Consider the following 16,804-nt stretch of genomic DNA (forward strand, 5'->3'; position numbering starts at 1 on the left):
TTAGCATTTTCTGTTCTAATGGGATCCAAAGAGAAAGAGATGCACTAAACACTTGTAGAACAGAAACAAAGACTTAATGTTCAGCTTGCAGTGCTCAGGTAACTACATCTCATGCACAAAGTGGAAATCTTAGCATAGTACTAACTTGAGGCTTAGAATAAATATTTCTTGAATTTAGATGTGTGCACAGACTTGTGGCTAAGCAGTGGGCTACGGAAATATAGAAAGGTAGGTCAAACATTACAACAGCCCTTTTGGTGGAAGAAAGAGAAAGGAGGTGGAAGGAAATGGCTACATTTTGACTGATAATTAGAGGCTAGACTCAATCAGGTATTTGTGATAAGGGAGGAAGGGAAGAGCAGAAGAAATCTTGGGAGTTTGGTGAGACAGTGAAGCTACTCATTTATTATTGCTCTCTTGATCTTCTTATACTCCAAGAATTTATTTGCTGAGCAAATGAAAGAAGTTTTTGAAGACTCAAAGAAATAATAATGCTGCAATGTGCCTCATTGGAAACCTCACTCCATTTTACACATCAAAGGAAGTGGGGTGGTGCACATCCTTGAGGGGGGTGATATCTACATGTTAGAGTCTGAGGAAATGAGAAGTAAGTTGTATTTCTTACTCAATGCATTCCTACAGGTCATTCTGATGTATGATTACAAAGTATCCTAGATCCAAATTTATATTTTGCTCATGTTTTCCATATGCATGAAAATTAATTTGTAATAGTTTTCTAACTCTTAGAATGAAGTTTCAATAGATTTTTAATGCAATTATTTCCACAGTCTTTTTAAAGAGCTTTTGAAGGCATACTTGACATAAAATAAACTGGAGACATTTGAAGTGAAGTGTGAAAAAAAGAAAGAAATGCAGGTCAAAAACTTTACCCTTCAGAAGTGAAGTACACAGCTATCAAAAATGAATATTATGATTTAAAATGTCTGTAATAAATCATCCCCATAAATGTTTCTCAAGTCATGAATCTGCCTCTTCTGCAAGAGAGACTTGTCTTCGATGTACAGCTGTAAAATATATTTGGAGTCTTTTTATCTTACCAGAGTGAATCCAGAACAACAATGTAGATATATTTTAGATGCACAAATCTATTTCTTGGACATAAATGTACCACTAAATGTATCTGTAAAAGGAGAATGAATTGAACCAAAGTCTATTGCAAACTGTGGGAAAAACTGTTCATCAAATCATTTTAAATAGGGGGTTTAGGTTTCAAAAGTGACCCTAGATACTGAGAGCACATTAGTATCATTATATATTGTATTTCTTCACACTTCGAATTTCTCCATGAGAACGTATTTGTTCAAAATTGCACGTAACTTTGCCTGAGCAGTGCTCTTAATGTCACACCTTGATGGGCTCTTGGCTCTTATTGGTAAGACAGGTATCATCTTAAGTTTAAATGATAGTTATATGACAGCTAGCCCTTCATGGGATATAATAAAATTGTAACTCATTTGTTTTTAAACTATTCAACTATATAATTTCAGTTTCTGTCCTTGAAATATTTATGAGCCAGAAAGCCCCAAGTACATTTTTCTAATTCCTTCCTTCTTTCTTCTCTCCCTACTTCCCTCTCCTGTTCTCCTTCCTTCCTTCTCTCCTTTCCTCACTACTTTCTTATTTTCTTTTTTTTTTTTCTCCCTTTCTTTCCTTGAATTCTTCCATCTCAATTTTTGTTTTTTTCCCTTGACATTTTAGGCTAGAAACTGGAAGATTCAAAAGTTAAAAATTAGCAGATGTTATATGCCAGCTGTGTATTAAGCACATTGAAAGAATCATACTTTAATAATAACAACATTTATTGCCATTTTGCAGATGGGAAAACTTGATATTCCCATCATACAGCTAGAGAATGGCAAAGCTGATATAGATACTGATGTCTGTCTAACTCCAATATAAATTCCATGCTAGACATGGCTTTTATAGACATCTTCATTTTTGAGAGGACTAAGAAAATTAATAATTAATGATTTGTGGAATAATATTTTTATCCTATGAAGAGATAACCAAAATAAAAATAAAATTTTTCAATTAAAAATTTATTTTTTTAAGTAAAATAAATTGCCAATAGAAGTAGGGAAAGAAATTCATGTTTATATTAAAATAATTCCAATTTCATCATTTCTCTTCAACTTGACTATATTTATCCTATTAATTATAATGCCTGATCATTTCAGCAGCTTTTTGTGCCTTGAGCAAAAGATAGAAGAGTCAAAATCTGTAAGAATTAGGAAATATTAGAGTAAATTAAATCACCTGTAATCCAGCTTCCCAAACCTGGGTGTCTGGGAGTTTGTAAGAGTGTAGAAGGACTTTGTCTTCTGTTACTTTGTGAAACTGCTGTAAAGAGTCCAAAAGTCTCAGGGATTAGCTGGAAGAAAAAAAAAAAAAAAGACTTGTAATATTTTTAGATAGCAAATCAACTAAATAACAGATTCAGCTGTGGAAAAACTTAACAAAAACTATCTTAAATTAGTAAATGGGATGCAGTAGAAGTTTAAAATCAAGACAATTTGAGCCCTTCTGAAACCAGATCCTCGCTGGATGACAAGGCTTACACTAGATTCTACCTTACATCTCAAGCCAAGTCCAGTTAGCTTTCTGCAGTGACCCGTGTAGGTGACAGTGTATGCACCTTGGCATGGTGTATACACACTGTGAAGAGTAGACTCCAGCTAGAGACTTTCCAGTTCTGCTTTTAAATGCGCCAAGTATGTGGAGAGACTTTTTGCTTTCATGCTCCTTGGGGATCTTTATCTTCCAGCCTTCCCTGATTTGAAGACATCATGTGATACTGCACCCTTTTCAATGCTGGGTGCAAGTTAGACCAAGTTAAAATGTAAGAAAAGAAAGTTTAAATAAGTGGTAAAATATTTTTGCCAGGATATGGAGAAATAGTACATTGTTGGTTGCCATGTGAAATGGTACAGAAGTTATGATAAACAGTGCAGATATTCCTCAAAACATTAAAAATAGAATTATCGTAAGACTCAGCAGTCTCTTCAGTAAACATATATCCAAAGAAAATGGAATCAGTATTTTGAAGAGATATTTGATTTTCTATGTAGTTTGAGGTATTACTCTCAATAGCCAAAATATGGAATCTAAGTGTTCACAGACAGATGAATCAGTAAAGAAAATGTGTATACAGATAATGGAGTATTCTTTCCTGTCATTTCTAACAACGTGGATGGTCTTAAGGGCATTGTTCTAAAATCACAGAAGGTCAAATGCTGCATGATTCCATTTATGTGAGGAATCTCAAATGGTGAAACTCATAGAAGTGGAGCACAGGATAGTGGTGTCCAGGACCTGGGGAGGATGGAAGAAGGGAGGCATTCAATGACTATAAAGATTTAATTATGCCAGATGGATGAGTCCTGGAGATCTACCATACAACATTATGCCAAGATTAAATAATATGCCATCATACACTTGAATATCTTTTAAGAGAGTAGATCTCACCTTGAGTTCCTACAAGGGAACCCAAAATCCAAATAGCAAAAGAACAAAAATTAGTGCCCCCTGCAACCCACAATACCATATAAAAATTCAACAAACCCAAAGGAACCTAACAAAACTCAGGCAAGCGCTGGATAAGTGTATTATCTTGGTTGTGGTCACGATCTCTCAGGTGTGTGCACAGGTCAAACTCATCACACTGTGCACATTAATTATATGAAGCCATTATATATGCCAAATGCAGTTGTTACTTCCCAGCTTGGAGTAAAGCCATCTGTTAAATACTTCTATAAATAATGAGAAGTGTATATACAGTTGTCCTTACTTAGCCACAATTTCACTTTCCACAGTCTTAATTACCCACTACAAACTATGTAGTTGTAGTGATACTACAAACTATGACCTAAAAGAAAGGTGAGTACAAGACAGTGGACACTTCACGGGGAGAGGAGAGAAGCCAGCTCATCACTGCAGTGCACTGTGACAAGTGCTCTGCATTAGTTATTGTTGCTAATCTCATCGAGTAAATTAAACTCTATGATAGGTAAGTATGTACAGGAGAAAGCATTCATGTGAGGGTTTGCTGGTTTCAGACACCTGCTGTTGGTCATGGAATGCATCCTCCCTGGAAAGGGGGACTGCTGAACATGAATTCATCAAAGGAGATTTTTTTCCTTGTGTTTCTTAGTTTGCCATTTTAATTTTCAACTAATTCAATGTCAAATGTGTGATTATCACCTGCCTTTTGCATGTTTTTTTTCCTATTCCAGTTGCCCTCCTCCCTCATTTCTCCCTCATTCTCTATCATTGTTTCCTTACTACTGTCATTTGTTTTCTCATCTTCACATGAACTTATTTGCTCTATCATCCATTATTGTAACCTGAGGCATCTCAGTCAGAGAACCTAAAGACTCGAGGCTTTCTTGCAGGCTGGGACTGCAAACCCTTCCGGTACTGCCTCATTCAATCATGAGATCCTTGGACTCTCACAGATGTGAAAATGCATAAATGAGACTTCGTGGCTGTGCATGTCTCATAGCTGTGAAGTGAAGGAGCTATGAGAGGCAGCGTCTGGGTAAGGACATTGGTTTAGAGGAGAATTGGAGGGAGTATAGGATTTCTGGGAACCTTGAAGAAGTCATCAGACCTTAGTGATGCAATAAAGTGATACCTTGCAGTGTGTAAATGTTTGTAATTGATGATGTAATATTTTTATTTTTGTTATGATATAATATACATGTAATAACATGAAAAGTTTTAAGTCCAGAGCTCTAGAGTTACACACATAACATTTGGAAAACCATGACGCCATCCAGACACACAACAGTCCCGTTAAACCCCAAACTTTTTTGAGGTACCTTATAGTCAACCAAGCCCTACACCCCAACTCAGACAACTAAGATTCTGATTTTTTGTTCCTACAGTTTTGCCTTTCTTTTAGTTTTTAGGTGTGCTTTTATTGTATCTACTTAAAGTGCACAGCATGATATTTTGATATCCATATTGGTAGTGAAATGCTTTCTGTACTCAAATTAACATTATCCATCACTTTATGGAGAAACTATGTGTGCTTGTGTGGTGAGAGCACTTAAAATTCTCCAGCAAATTTTCAGCATGCAATACCGAATTATAAACTATAGTCTTCATGCAATACATGACTTCTGTAGATTTATTCATCCTAATAATACATTTTAAAATATCATCCACCTCTACCTATTTCCTCTCCAACTCTGCTTTGGTGATCCCATTTCCCCTCTGTTGCTATTTATTGAACTTGTTTGTTAAAGTTTCTGCATATAAAAGAGATCATATGTTAGTTTTCTTTCTAATTCTGATTTATTTTATTTAGCATAATGACCTCCAGTTTCATCTACATTGTCACAATTACATCCTTTAAACATGCTCAATAGCAATTCATTGTATTTATATGTGCCACATTTTCTTTATTCATAAATCCACTGATGGACATAGGTTAACAATACAATGGTTATTGCAGATAATGCTTCAATGAATATGGATATCTCTTGGAGATGCTTATTTCCTTTCTTGGCATATTTATACAATAATGGTTGCTATATCATATAGTAGTCCTGCTTCTAATTTTTTATAATCCCCCAAGCTTTGATGCCTACCAATTATATCCAAGAGTTCTCTTTCCACATCCTCAACAGAACTTGATCCTCCTCTCTCTCTCCCTCTCTCTCTCTCTATCTTTCTCTCTCTCTCCCCCCCCCCACCCCCATCTCTTTGTCTTTCTTTTCTTCTGGTGGTACTGAGGATTGAACCCAGGGCACTGAGCATGCCAAGGAAGTCCTCTATACCAGAACTTTTTGTTTTGAGACATGGTCTCCCTAATTTGCCCAGCCTGACTTGGTACTTGGAATCCTCCTGCCTCACCTTCCAAGTACCTGGGATCACAAATATGCACCACTGTGAACCATTTTATATCTCTATCTCTTTTTTAATAACAGAAATTGTAACAAGTATAAGGTTTTTTTTTTTTTTTTTTTTTTTTTTTTTTCTCATTATGATTTGGATTTCCAGAGCCATCCAGAGTGTTCCCTTTTGAATCTAGGTTTCTTCACTTGAGATTCAATTATGTGTTTGTATGTGTTAGTAATTTGTATTCATTGGTGAGTCACATTCCATTGCATGCATGGTTGCTTATTCATTTCCCATTTTAGGACATTAAGGTAATATCCAATATATAGTGGCTAATTTTAAAATTGTGTGACTACACATGGACTTATGATACATATGGTTTTCTTTTACTTAGGTAAATGGCTAAAAGTGGGTTTGCTAAGTCAAATGGTTTATTTAATGATATAAGTTCTTTTATAAGTACCATAATGTCCTAGTTATAATATGAAGAAAAACTATTTTAACTCTAAAGTATTAAAGAGCTAGATGAACTATACTAAAAAAAAAAATAAAATAAAAAAAAATTATATTCATGGAGATGAAGTACATGGCCAATATATACATGAAATGATGTCCATAAGCATATCTATCAATATATTGGTGCAACTTAACTCATTCAGAAGTTTTCTCTAAATCAGTATAGGCTTATCATGATGCTGTGTAAAACCTGACATGTCCTATCTCAAATAGAATTGCTACATGGCAAAGTTGACAACATAAGATTTGAATTAGATAATTTCAATGTAAAAGCATCCAGTTTTCCCTAGTGAAGTAAAATAAATTTAATGAACATGTTCATAGAGCACAGCCTACTCCCAACAGGACACATCAGATGACAAAGTCCAAGAAGAAATGGAAAGAAGAACAGTTGGGCATTCACAGTGATCCTCCATCCTCAGTCAGTTTTGACCACTGTGACTCAATGGAGACAATTCCTTCATTTTTCATTAATCCCAGCACTGTTGATTATCCCACAACCCAGGTCTTCTTTCTAACTCTCTCGACTCTCTTTGAGAGGTGTTACTCATACTTTGTGTTGGTTTACATTTGTTATTATTCATACAATGAAATTTAATTTATATTAATAACCAAGGAAATAATTCTAAGGTAATTACTTTATTAAGAAGAGGTGCTGGAAATTCAAGATAGAGAATTAGATGAAGGGTGCATTTCCAGGTTTCTGTGGTCCTTCATGCAAAGAGCAGGAGTACTGCTTATCAGCAAGGTGGTAAGAGCGGGAAATCACCAAAATTCAATAATGGACAGTTAAAGTCTCTATCATTTTAGGTCATTCCAGTTGGTGGCTCAGTGAGCAAAACAAAGAGAAAGAGTTTAACAACTCCGAGCCCTTGCGCTAAAGCGTACATAGCCCAAGAAGAAATGAAAAGACAATGGGAATTCACAATGATCCTCCATCCTCAGTGACAGTTTTGCCACCTCAGTGGAGAAAGATCCTTCATTTTCCATTAAGAATCATTTTTCCCTTTTTTCTTTTTTCTTTTTTTTTTTTTTTGGTATTCTTGCAGTGTTGATTGGTTTGTGGATGTATACCATACAGGTGTGTGTGTGTGTGTGTGTGTGTGTGTGTGTGTGTGTGTGTGTATAAATACATAGAGATATCTCTATCTACACTTGTTTCTTTTTTCTCATTCTTAGCATCTATAATTTTTTCTCTTTGTTTTGTCTTTTGAAGGTTAGGAATTTTTGTTTTGTTTTGCTATTGCTTGTTTCCCTTGTTGTGGTTTCTCTCCTTTCTTCTTCCTGTAATCAACAAATTCTCTTATTCTCTCTTTACCTCTAAACTTTCTTTTACCTTCCTATCATATTTTTTTCTATTAATGAACTGTAGTTTTACATATTTTTTGTTAAAAAAATATTTTTAATCATTTCCAATTAGTTATATATGAAAGTGGAATGCATTCAGAAAAATTGCACCCAAATGGAGCACAATTTCTCCTTCCACAGGCTGAAAATTTTGCAGACACAAAAGTAGTGTAATCATGCATGCATGCATACAGGGTAATAAAGTCAGTCAAAATCTCCACCATGTCATCTTAGAAACTGATCTCCTTAACAAGACTTCTAAGAATCAAGAAACAATAAATGGGATGAACTCAAAATAAAAATCTGAGCAAGGGAAGTAATAACATGAAGAGAGGACCTGCAGAATGAGAGAAAATCTTTACCATACAAACCTTAGACAATCTGGTATTTTTACATCTTTTAGAATTATTTGGTATGTATAGCTCCTGCCACAACCATTCATGTTGTTGCAGTTATTAGTACTGTGGATAACATAGGTGATACCTGCTGTTTACTTTAATGCCAAAGCTATTTGCAGCTATTTATTGTTTTTGCTGTTGGCAATTGCTGGGTTTGCCATTCCTGGTTTTGTGGAAATTATTGCAGCAAATGTCATAGTAGGCACCAAGTATTTATTTTAATGCTGTCCATCTTTTGCTTTTGTTGTTATTGTTGTTTCCCCCTTTCCTGTGAGGTGCTGGGAAACTCCCAGGACACTGCAGGATCATAAGGTAGAGAACCCAGTCCCCAGACAGTGCACCTTGCTCCACACACAAAATAACTACATTCAAACTTCAATGATACTTTGATGCAAAGAATAGAACAGACAAAGAATGATGTGGGAATGGACATCGTAACCATATTGAGTCTTCCGATCCATAAACATGGGAAAAAACCCTCCATTTATTGAATTATCTTTGACTTCTTTCATCAAAGTTTGGGAATTTTTGTCATACAGATTTTGTGACAGTTTTGTTAGATTTTATTACTTATTGTTTATTTATCAAATAAAATATCAAAGTATTTTATTTTAAGAACATTATTATAAAAGTTCTTATAAAATAAAAGGTATCATTTTTATTTCAAATTCGACCTGTTCCACATTTGACTTTGTTTACATAGATTGTGTATCCTACAACCCTGTTGTGTAGCTCACATTACAGAAATTTTTCATGCTACTTACTTTCATTCAGAAAATAATATACTGCATTATATCCTTATCATTTCTTCCTCTTCCCTCAGGGTTTTTCTAAGTAGACAACATACTCTCAAAATATATGGATGTAACCTGGTTAACTATGTTAATTATTTCAGACTTAATGCCATACTGATCTGGAAACATACACTGTATGATTTTAATCATTTTAAGACTATAGTAGTGTCTGCTTTAGGAAATGTTTTACCTGTCCTTATAATACTATGTACATTCTAGAATTATTACCCAAATATGGTTTTATTTTAAACATTTTTCAGTAGGCACATAACCATGTCAAAGACCCTAAATAACTCTGGAGCATAGCCTTTGCTTGTCCAACAGAAAGCCCCCAAAATGACCTTTGCAACCTTAAAGCCAAGTCCCCACCTAGGCAGGAGTCAAGCCACTAGCCATTTCAAAATGGAGCATGTGCTCCTTCACCACCTGACAGGGAAAATGAGCAGCATGTCTTCTCAGGCTCAGGACATGGAATGTGGTGGTGCCAGGGAGGGACCTCACTCAACTCTGGGGCAAAGCCTATGAATCCACCTGACCAGGAAGAAAAAGAATAAAGCAGGAGGCATTAACTTACCTGACTTCAAAACACTACAAAACTATAGAAATCAAAATATAGTATTGCATAAAAACAGATGCGTAGATCAGTGGAACAGAAGAAAGAGCCTAGGGGTAAATCCACACATGTGCAGTCGATTGATTTACAACAAACATCATTAGAACACCCACTGAAGAAAGGAGAGGCTTTTCATTAAATCTAATGGGAGAACTGAACATCTACATTCATAAGGATGAAGATAGACCCCTGTCTCTCACTAGTTACAAAGCTCAAACAAAAATGAATTAAAGACCTAGATGTAAGACTTGAAACAGAAACTGCCAGAAGAAAACAAAGGGGAAATTCTTTAGCACTTGGAATGGGCAAAGGTCTTTTTTGGACAAGATCCAAAAGCACAGCAAACAGAGCAAAAATTAGACAAATAGGATTACATCAAACTAAAAAGTTTCTATACAGTAAAGGAAACAACACAGTGTAGAAAGAGCCTACAGAATAGTAGAAAATATTTGCAATGCACACATCTGACAAATGATTGATATCCAGAATATATAAAGTATCAAGAAAAAAATAGTAAAATGAAATCAAATAATCTGATTAAAATGGACAATAGATCTAAATAGACATTTCTAAAAAAAAAATACATGTAAATAACCAACAAACAGGTACCAAAAAATGCTCAAAATCACTGGTCATCAAAGAATTACAAATGAAAACTATGATGAGATATGACCTCACTGAGGCAAGACTGGCTATTGTCAAAAAGACTAAACATAAGAACCATGAGCAAAGATGTGGGAAAAAGTGAACCTTCTTATACTCTTGGTGGAAATTTAAATAAGTTTGGCTATTATTGAAAATAGTATGGAGTTTTCTTTTAAAAATTAAAAATAGGCCTACCCTATGATTCAGCAATTCTACTACTAGATATTTTTCCAAAGAAAATGAAATCAGTGTGTCAGAGAAATGTCTGCACCCCCATGTTAAGCGCACTACTATTCATCATAACCAGAACAATTGCAGTGTCCTTCAACTGATTAGTAAAAAAAAGAAAATGGGATGCGGATGCACAATGTGATTGAGTCACAAATGAATGAAAGCCTGTCATTTGCAACCATAAGGGTGGAACTGTAAATAATTATGTTAAGTAAAATAAGTCAGATACAGAAAGACGAACATCACAGGCTCTCACTCATGTGTGGATTTTAAAAAATGAATCTGAAAGAAATGGCAGTTGCCAGAAACCAGAGACATTGGTGGATGTCGGGTGGGGAAAAGTTGATCCATCAGTATTAACATACAGTTAGACAGGAACAGGAAGTTCTGGAATATTATTGCACAGTATTATGACTATTGACAGAAATTATATACTATATATTTGAGAAAGCTAGAAGAAAGAATTTTCAGTTTTCACCTTAAAGAAATGAGAAATGTTTGTGGAAAGAAATACATTGAACCTGATTTAAACATTACAAAGCATATATACATATTAGACATTACATGGTACCCCATTGATATATACAACTTTTCTTCTTATGTATCATTTAAAAAGAATTAAAGTGGGTAAAAATTGAATTAAATAAAAATATGTGAGATTCATATGTTTAGCCTCAGACAGAATCTTTAACCTTAGTAAGATTATTTTGATTTTTAAAGAATAAAAGAGGGAACAATGTGGAAGATAATTTATTATGCACAATGCCAGATTACAAAATAAACACCCAGTGGGAAAATCATAGAAAAGCAAATTTTATCTCATTTTAAGAATATAATATCAACCAAAGGAACTTTGCTGCTCTGTGTGTTGGTCAGTTTCCCAAACCTGGATGTTCAAAATCACAGACTTTCTGGTTGCACACGATGTGGTATTTGGTCCTGCACTGGATCCAGTTATGGGCAAGCTCACATCTGAGGTTCTCTCTTTAACATTTCTTCAATCCCAATCTAGTATTGCTTTATTGGTTGACTGTTACTTCCAAATCCATACCTTTTTATTTGAGTACACATTTAAAAGGCGTGATTAACTCAAGGATGAGAGAAATAAAACTAATGTTGGATTCCTATAAGTAGATACCAAAATGGCACTCAAAATACTAAAATGTGTTCCTTTTTCAATGTGATTGTTTTATGCATATATAAATATTAAACAGTGCTTACTATATTAAAAACATTTTTTCAAAAATAATTTTTAACTGGATGTATTTATTAACATAAGTAATAAAGTACAGAATGAAGGAAAACAAACCCAAATCAGTGTAGACTATGAACTACTTTGCTTGCCAAAAAAGCAACTGTGAAGACAATCAATTCTCCTCTTTAGATGTAAATATTTTTTAACTTAATGAAACAGGAAAACATTAACTTATACCAGTACTACAAATATACACAAAACTTTGAAATTTATAAAACTTTTAGATTTTCTCAGGAGTAATTAAAATGTGACCAACACAAAAAAGTGTTATCAGCTCTTAAAATATGTAAAAGCACCCACAGAAAACCAAGTAAATATACAACCACATTATTGGTCATTAACTTCAAATAAACTATCCAAGGTTTTCAAGCTGCTAGAATAGGGACAAAAAATGTCACAAGATACCAGTCCTTTAAACACTTATGTTTACAGTACAGCTTATAGAAGGTACCACTTGAGTTCTTGTAAGTTATTTGGAAATTTTCCTCAGACCCAGGAGCTGACCAATCAGTCTCCTCATTGCCAGCTTCATGTCTTTGTTCCTCATGGTGTAAATGACAGGATTCAGGATGGGTGTGATCAGAAAGTCCACAATGGCAAGAAACTTATCCACTGGCACTGTGGGAAATGGCCACATATAAACAAAGATGCACGGTCCAAAAAACAAAACCACCACAGAGATGTGAGCTGAAAGGGTAGAGAGGGCCTTGGACAAGCCACCTGAAGGGCGTTTCCATACACTGAACAGGATGAGGATATAGGAGATGATCAGCAAGGAGAAGGTGCCTAAGGAAATGAACCCACTGATAGCAGTTACCAAGAATTCCATTCTATAGGTATCTATGCAGGCCAATTTGATAAACCAGGGAAGATCACAGTAAAAGCTATCTATTTCATTAGGACCACAGAAAGGCAAATGGACAACAAAAGCTAACTGGATTACTGAGTGAATGATACCAATAAGCCAAGCGCCAGACAGAAGCAAACTGCACATCCGTGGGCTCATGATGGTCAGGTAGTGGAGGGGCTTGCAGATGGCCACATATCTGTCCAAGGCCATGGCTACCAGGAGCACCATCTCAGATCCACCCAGGATATGAAGGACAAAAATCTGAATGACACACCCCTGGAATGATATGGTTCTATGCCCAGAATACAGATCATGAATCATTTTAGGAACTGCCAAGGTGGAAAAACACAAATCGATAAATGAAAGGTTAGCTAAAAGAAAGTACATGGGAGAATGTAAATGAGGGTCAAAGGTCACTGTGAATACAACAAGGATGTTTCCCAGAATAATTGTGAGATAAAACACTGTAGAGAAGGCAAGGAGGAAATGCTGCACTGGTCTGTAGGTAGAAAGTCCCAGCAGGATAAATTCAGAAACTTCAGAGAAATTGGATTCATACATTTGGTTTTCTTTCCTTTTTGTGTCTGCTACCTAAAACACCGAAAACAAATCAGTAAGAAAATAATCAATCATCAATAAATATTGAAGTAGATTTAAATTCTTTTATAAAGTGAATAATTAAGAAAGAAATCTTCACAAACATTGATAACATATTCTGAAAAATCAGTGCATTTATTTATCCAGTCAACTACTATTCACCATGAGTATAGAAGTGGAAGTAGAACATTGATTCTGGCTTCAGCCAGTTTGCAGGCTAATGGCGTATCCAGATAGTGAATATCTTTAATGGTAGATAAGAACTGATGACCAATTGAAGAGAAGAACTGAATACTATGAAAACAAGTGACAACTCAAGGTGCCTGTTTTGACTGAACTACATAGGAAGTTACTCTACCAAGAGTGAGTATAGTCCAGACTGTGAAATGTTTCTGCAAAGACCCTGAGACCTGAAGGAAGGTATTGGGCAGGAGGATGAACAACCGCAATCAACTTAGAGTGATACAGAATCTTGTATCCATGAGGATTTTCTTTTTATCCTAAAAGCAAGAAAAAACTACCAAGGATTTTAAACAGTAGCTTCATCATATTTCTATTTTAAAATGTTCATAACAGCCTCAGTGGAATGAAAGGGCTACAATAATCTTAAAGTGACCCACTGAAGATATATAACATAGTTATACTAGTTATATTGGTTGACCAGGTGTCTCAGCCAAACAATGATGGTCACAGAAAAGATAAAATAGGGAAAACTATAGATCTTTGCCAATCAATATAAAGTCAATGAAGATTAACTGGATGCATAAATGTTAAAAAGAGAAACAAATCCAAAAAAGATATGGGAATATTTAATTATACATTAATATTAAAAATTAATTCCAGAATACCCCATATTCACAAATCATGCAGAATATAATCAAAAAATTATCCCAAATAGCAAAATATAAATAATATATCATTTAAATGTATATACATATACACATTTAAAAGAACTATAAAAATAAAGACAAACTGGAAAATAGTTGCAAAATATCAAAGCCTTTTTACACAAAATTAGTCTTCCAAATAAATAATGGATAAAAATGTGTATCAACTTAAAAATGAACACACTATAGAAAGACTAGTGACAAAAGATGAAATCCTAATAGTCAATCATTATATGAACCATGAACATATTATTAGTATTAGAGAAACTTAAATAGGATAGCATTGGTTTACTGTTTTGCACTTATATTGCAATTTTTTCAGTAATTGATGAGTTACCATAAATAGGGCTGTGAGTGAACTAGACACTCTCATACATTGATAGTGATAGTGTAAATTATTGAAGTTTAGTCAAAACATATAGAAAACATTGTTAAAAAATTGTAGGAAAATATAGAAATATGCTTTTCCAACTGTATATAGGTCTAATCCCCGGACTTATTTTTTCCTGTCTAAACTTTCAAAATCATTTATCTTTGAATAAACTAACAGTTCATGCTTCTTCCACCTGGAATGGCCCAGGTTCCCCACTCGCTTTTACCATCACCTTTCCTCTTTCTCACACCACTGACAACCTTTCTCAGGTCATCACTGTCCCTGCTGTCACTCCTCAACAAGCCCTGGCTCCACATGGAAGCCACCTCACCCTGCCTATGCAGGAAAGCAGAATAAACTGGTGGAGCATCCTGGACCCATCAGAGTCAAAGAGAGACAAGAGCAGAGACCAGGCAGGGAGAGGCATTCCAGAGAAGACACGAAGCAGGCTTTGTAGCCAGGGGGAAACAAGCAGAGGTGATGTGATGAGCCCACCATAACGGCACTAATTGAGGACTGTTACAGATAGTAAGTGGGAAAGAATAGAACAGAATTGGGAACATAGTGCATTATTGCTACTGTACCCTACATTCAAAAAGTTGAATGAAAAGATTTTGAATGTTCTTGCCAAAAGAAATGATACATGGTTAAGATCATAGTTATGTTTACCTTTATGTAAACATTATACAAGGTGCATACTTATCAAAATATCACTTGGTGCCCATAAATATGTACCATTTATATTTTTATAAATTAGTTAACTTTTCAAAATTTAAATTAGAAAAGAATTGTTTAAGAAAGAAAGGGACAATAATTGAGATGGAAAATAATGCATGTGATATTGGACAGCAGTTATAATCAGGTCTATCTACAAGTTTTGATAATGCATTCGGAGATTTTAATTTGCACATATTCAGGAATACAATTAATGTCCATTCTCTATGTTTCCAAACTGAAAAAAAGAAAATCAAAAAAACAGGACCAAACCAAAAGTAAATAGAAGACAGTGCTAATAGATTTATTTTCTGAATGGTTAGAAAATTGAGTTGATTGTTTATTTTTTCTTTACTTTTGAAATGTTACATTTCCCTGTATTAATAAAACTGTCTTTGTTTCATACAGTTCAATAGGAACAGAAAATAGTATTATCAGAGTATTATGACTGATAGAAGGGTCAATGTACTAACATCACAGGAAAAGAGGGTTAAATTTAAAAAGTACAAATAGAAGAAGCGATAATTAGAACAGGAGCACATAAGGATGGATAATAAGTAGATTTATTGAACTCAGCCTCATCAGTCATTATGAGTTTCATTATTTTTGTTTTAACAATCACCCGAAAAGAAAAAGAATGAGGGGTGGCCAGAACACAGAGGAGAAAAATAAAATTCCCAGGATATTCAAGGTTCAAAATAAAAGGCACTCTTAAACACCGTTGAATTGCACATTGATGATATTTGCAAAAATATAAAATCTCTCTCTAGACTAAAAAGACTAGACTAGCAAAAGAGGAAATATAATATCTAGGTACATTTATGTGATGTATATGTACACAAGGATACATATACATATAGCAAAATATAGAACTGTATAAATCAATACTGAAGGTATTAATCATGTTATAGAACATATCTACAATAAGCTATATGAAGCTATTAAAATCAGTTGCATCATTTTGCATACATGAATATGGAAATATTTTATATTTCAGTGAAAAACCAGAGAATCCATAATGAATTCCCTATGGAAATGAAGGTATGCATTTGAATAAAACAATCTCCAGGAATGCACACCAAATACCACCAGTGGCAAATCCTGAAAAGTAGGATCAATGTGGCTTTCACTTCCAAAGGTCTATATTTCTGTATTATTTAATGTGATGCTAAAACACTATGCATTGCTTTGGATAGAAAAGTTGATTTTTTAAACTACAAAATAAGAGGTTAAAGACAAACAACCCTGCAAATTCAATGTAGGGACATCAGAATCATTCAAAGTAGCATCTACAAATTATAACAAAGTTTATAAATGTATAGAAAACAACTGTTTTCTGATTTAAAAAAAAAGAAAGAAAGAAAGAAAGAAAAATCCTCAGGGTTGCTTCCCAGAGCCTGTTCTCAGCAAGGGATTCATCACCAAGACTAAACCTCACCTTCCTGAGCAGCCTATTGCTGGCTTCTTGTAAATGTGTCTTTCATTTCAGGGAGCAGATGAAAAGCAAATGAAAAAGAGAGGAGAGAGAGGGACCTGGACAAGGAGAGGAAAGAAAGGGAGAATAGAGGCAAGAAGACATAACACAAAGGTGAAAAGGGAGGCAGCTGAACCAGCTTTCCTCAGGAACATTACCTGCCTCTTCCCTGCCTGCTCCCTGTGTAAAACCCCTACTGTCTTCTGCCTTGGAAATATCCTACTGTGGTGATAAAGTTCCTGGAA

General features: G+C 34.7%; 1 protein-coding gene across 1 annotated transcript; it reads right to left on the bottom strand.

The window, feature by feature from the left end:
- Nucleotides 1-12,133: 12,133 nt before the first annotated feature.
- Nucleotides 12,134-13,075, bottom strand: LOC306653671 (olfactory receptor 4F6-like; the record flags this gene model as incomplete). The annotated part of the gene is made up of 1 exon (XM_079126674.1): nucleotides 12,134-13,075. The coding sequence occupies one exon, from the start codon at nucleotides 13,073-13,075 to the stop codon at nucleotides 12,134-12,136; it is 942 nt and encodes a 313-aa protein (XP_078982800.1).
- Between the last annotated feature and the right edge of the window lie 3,729 nt (nucleotides 13,076-16,804).

This window comes from Sciurus vulgaris (assembly GCF_902686455.1).
Source record: "Sciurus vulgaris genome assembly, chromosome: 2".
In the NCBI taxonomy this organism is placed as follows: Eukaryota; Metazoa; Chordata; class Mammalia; order Rodentia; family Sciuridae; genus Sciurus; species Sciurus vulgaris.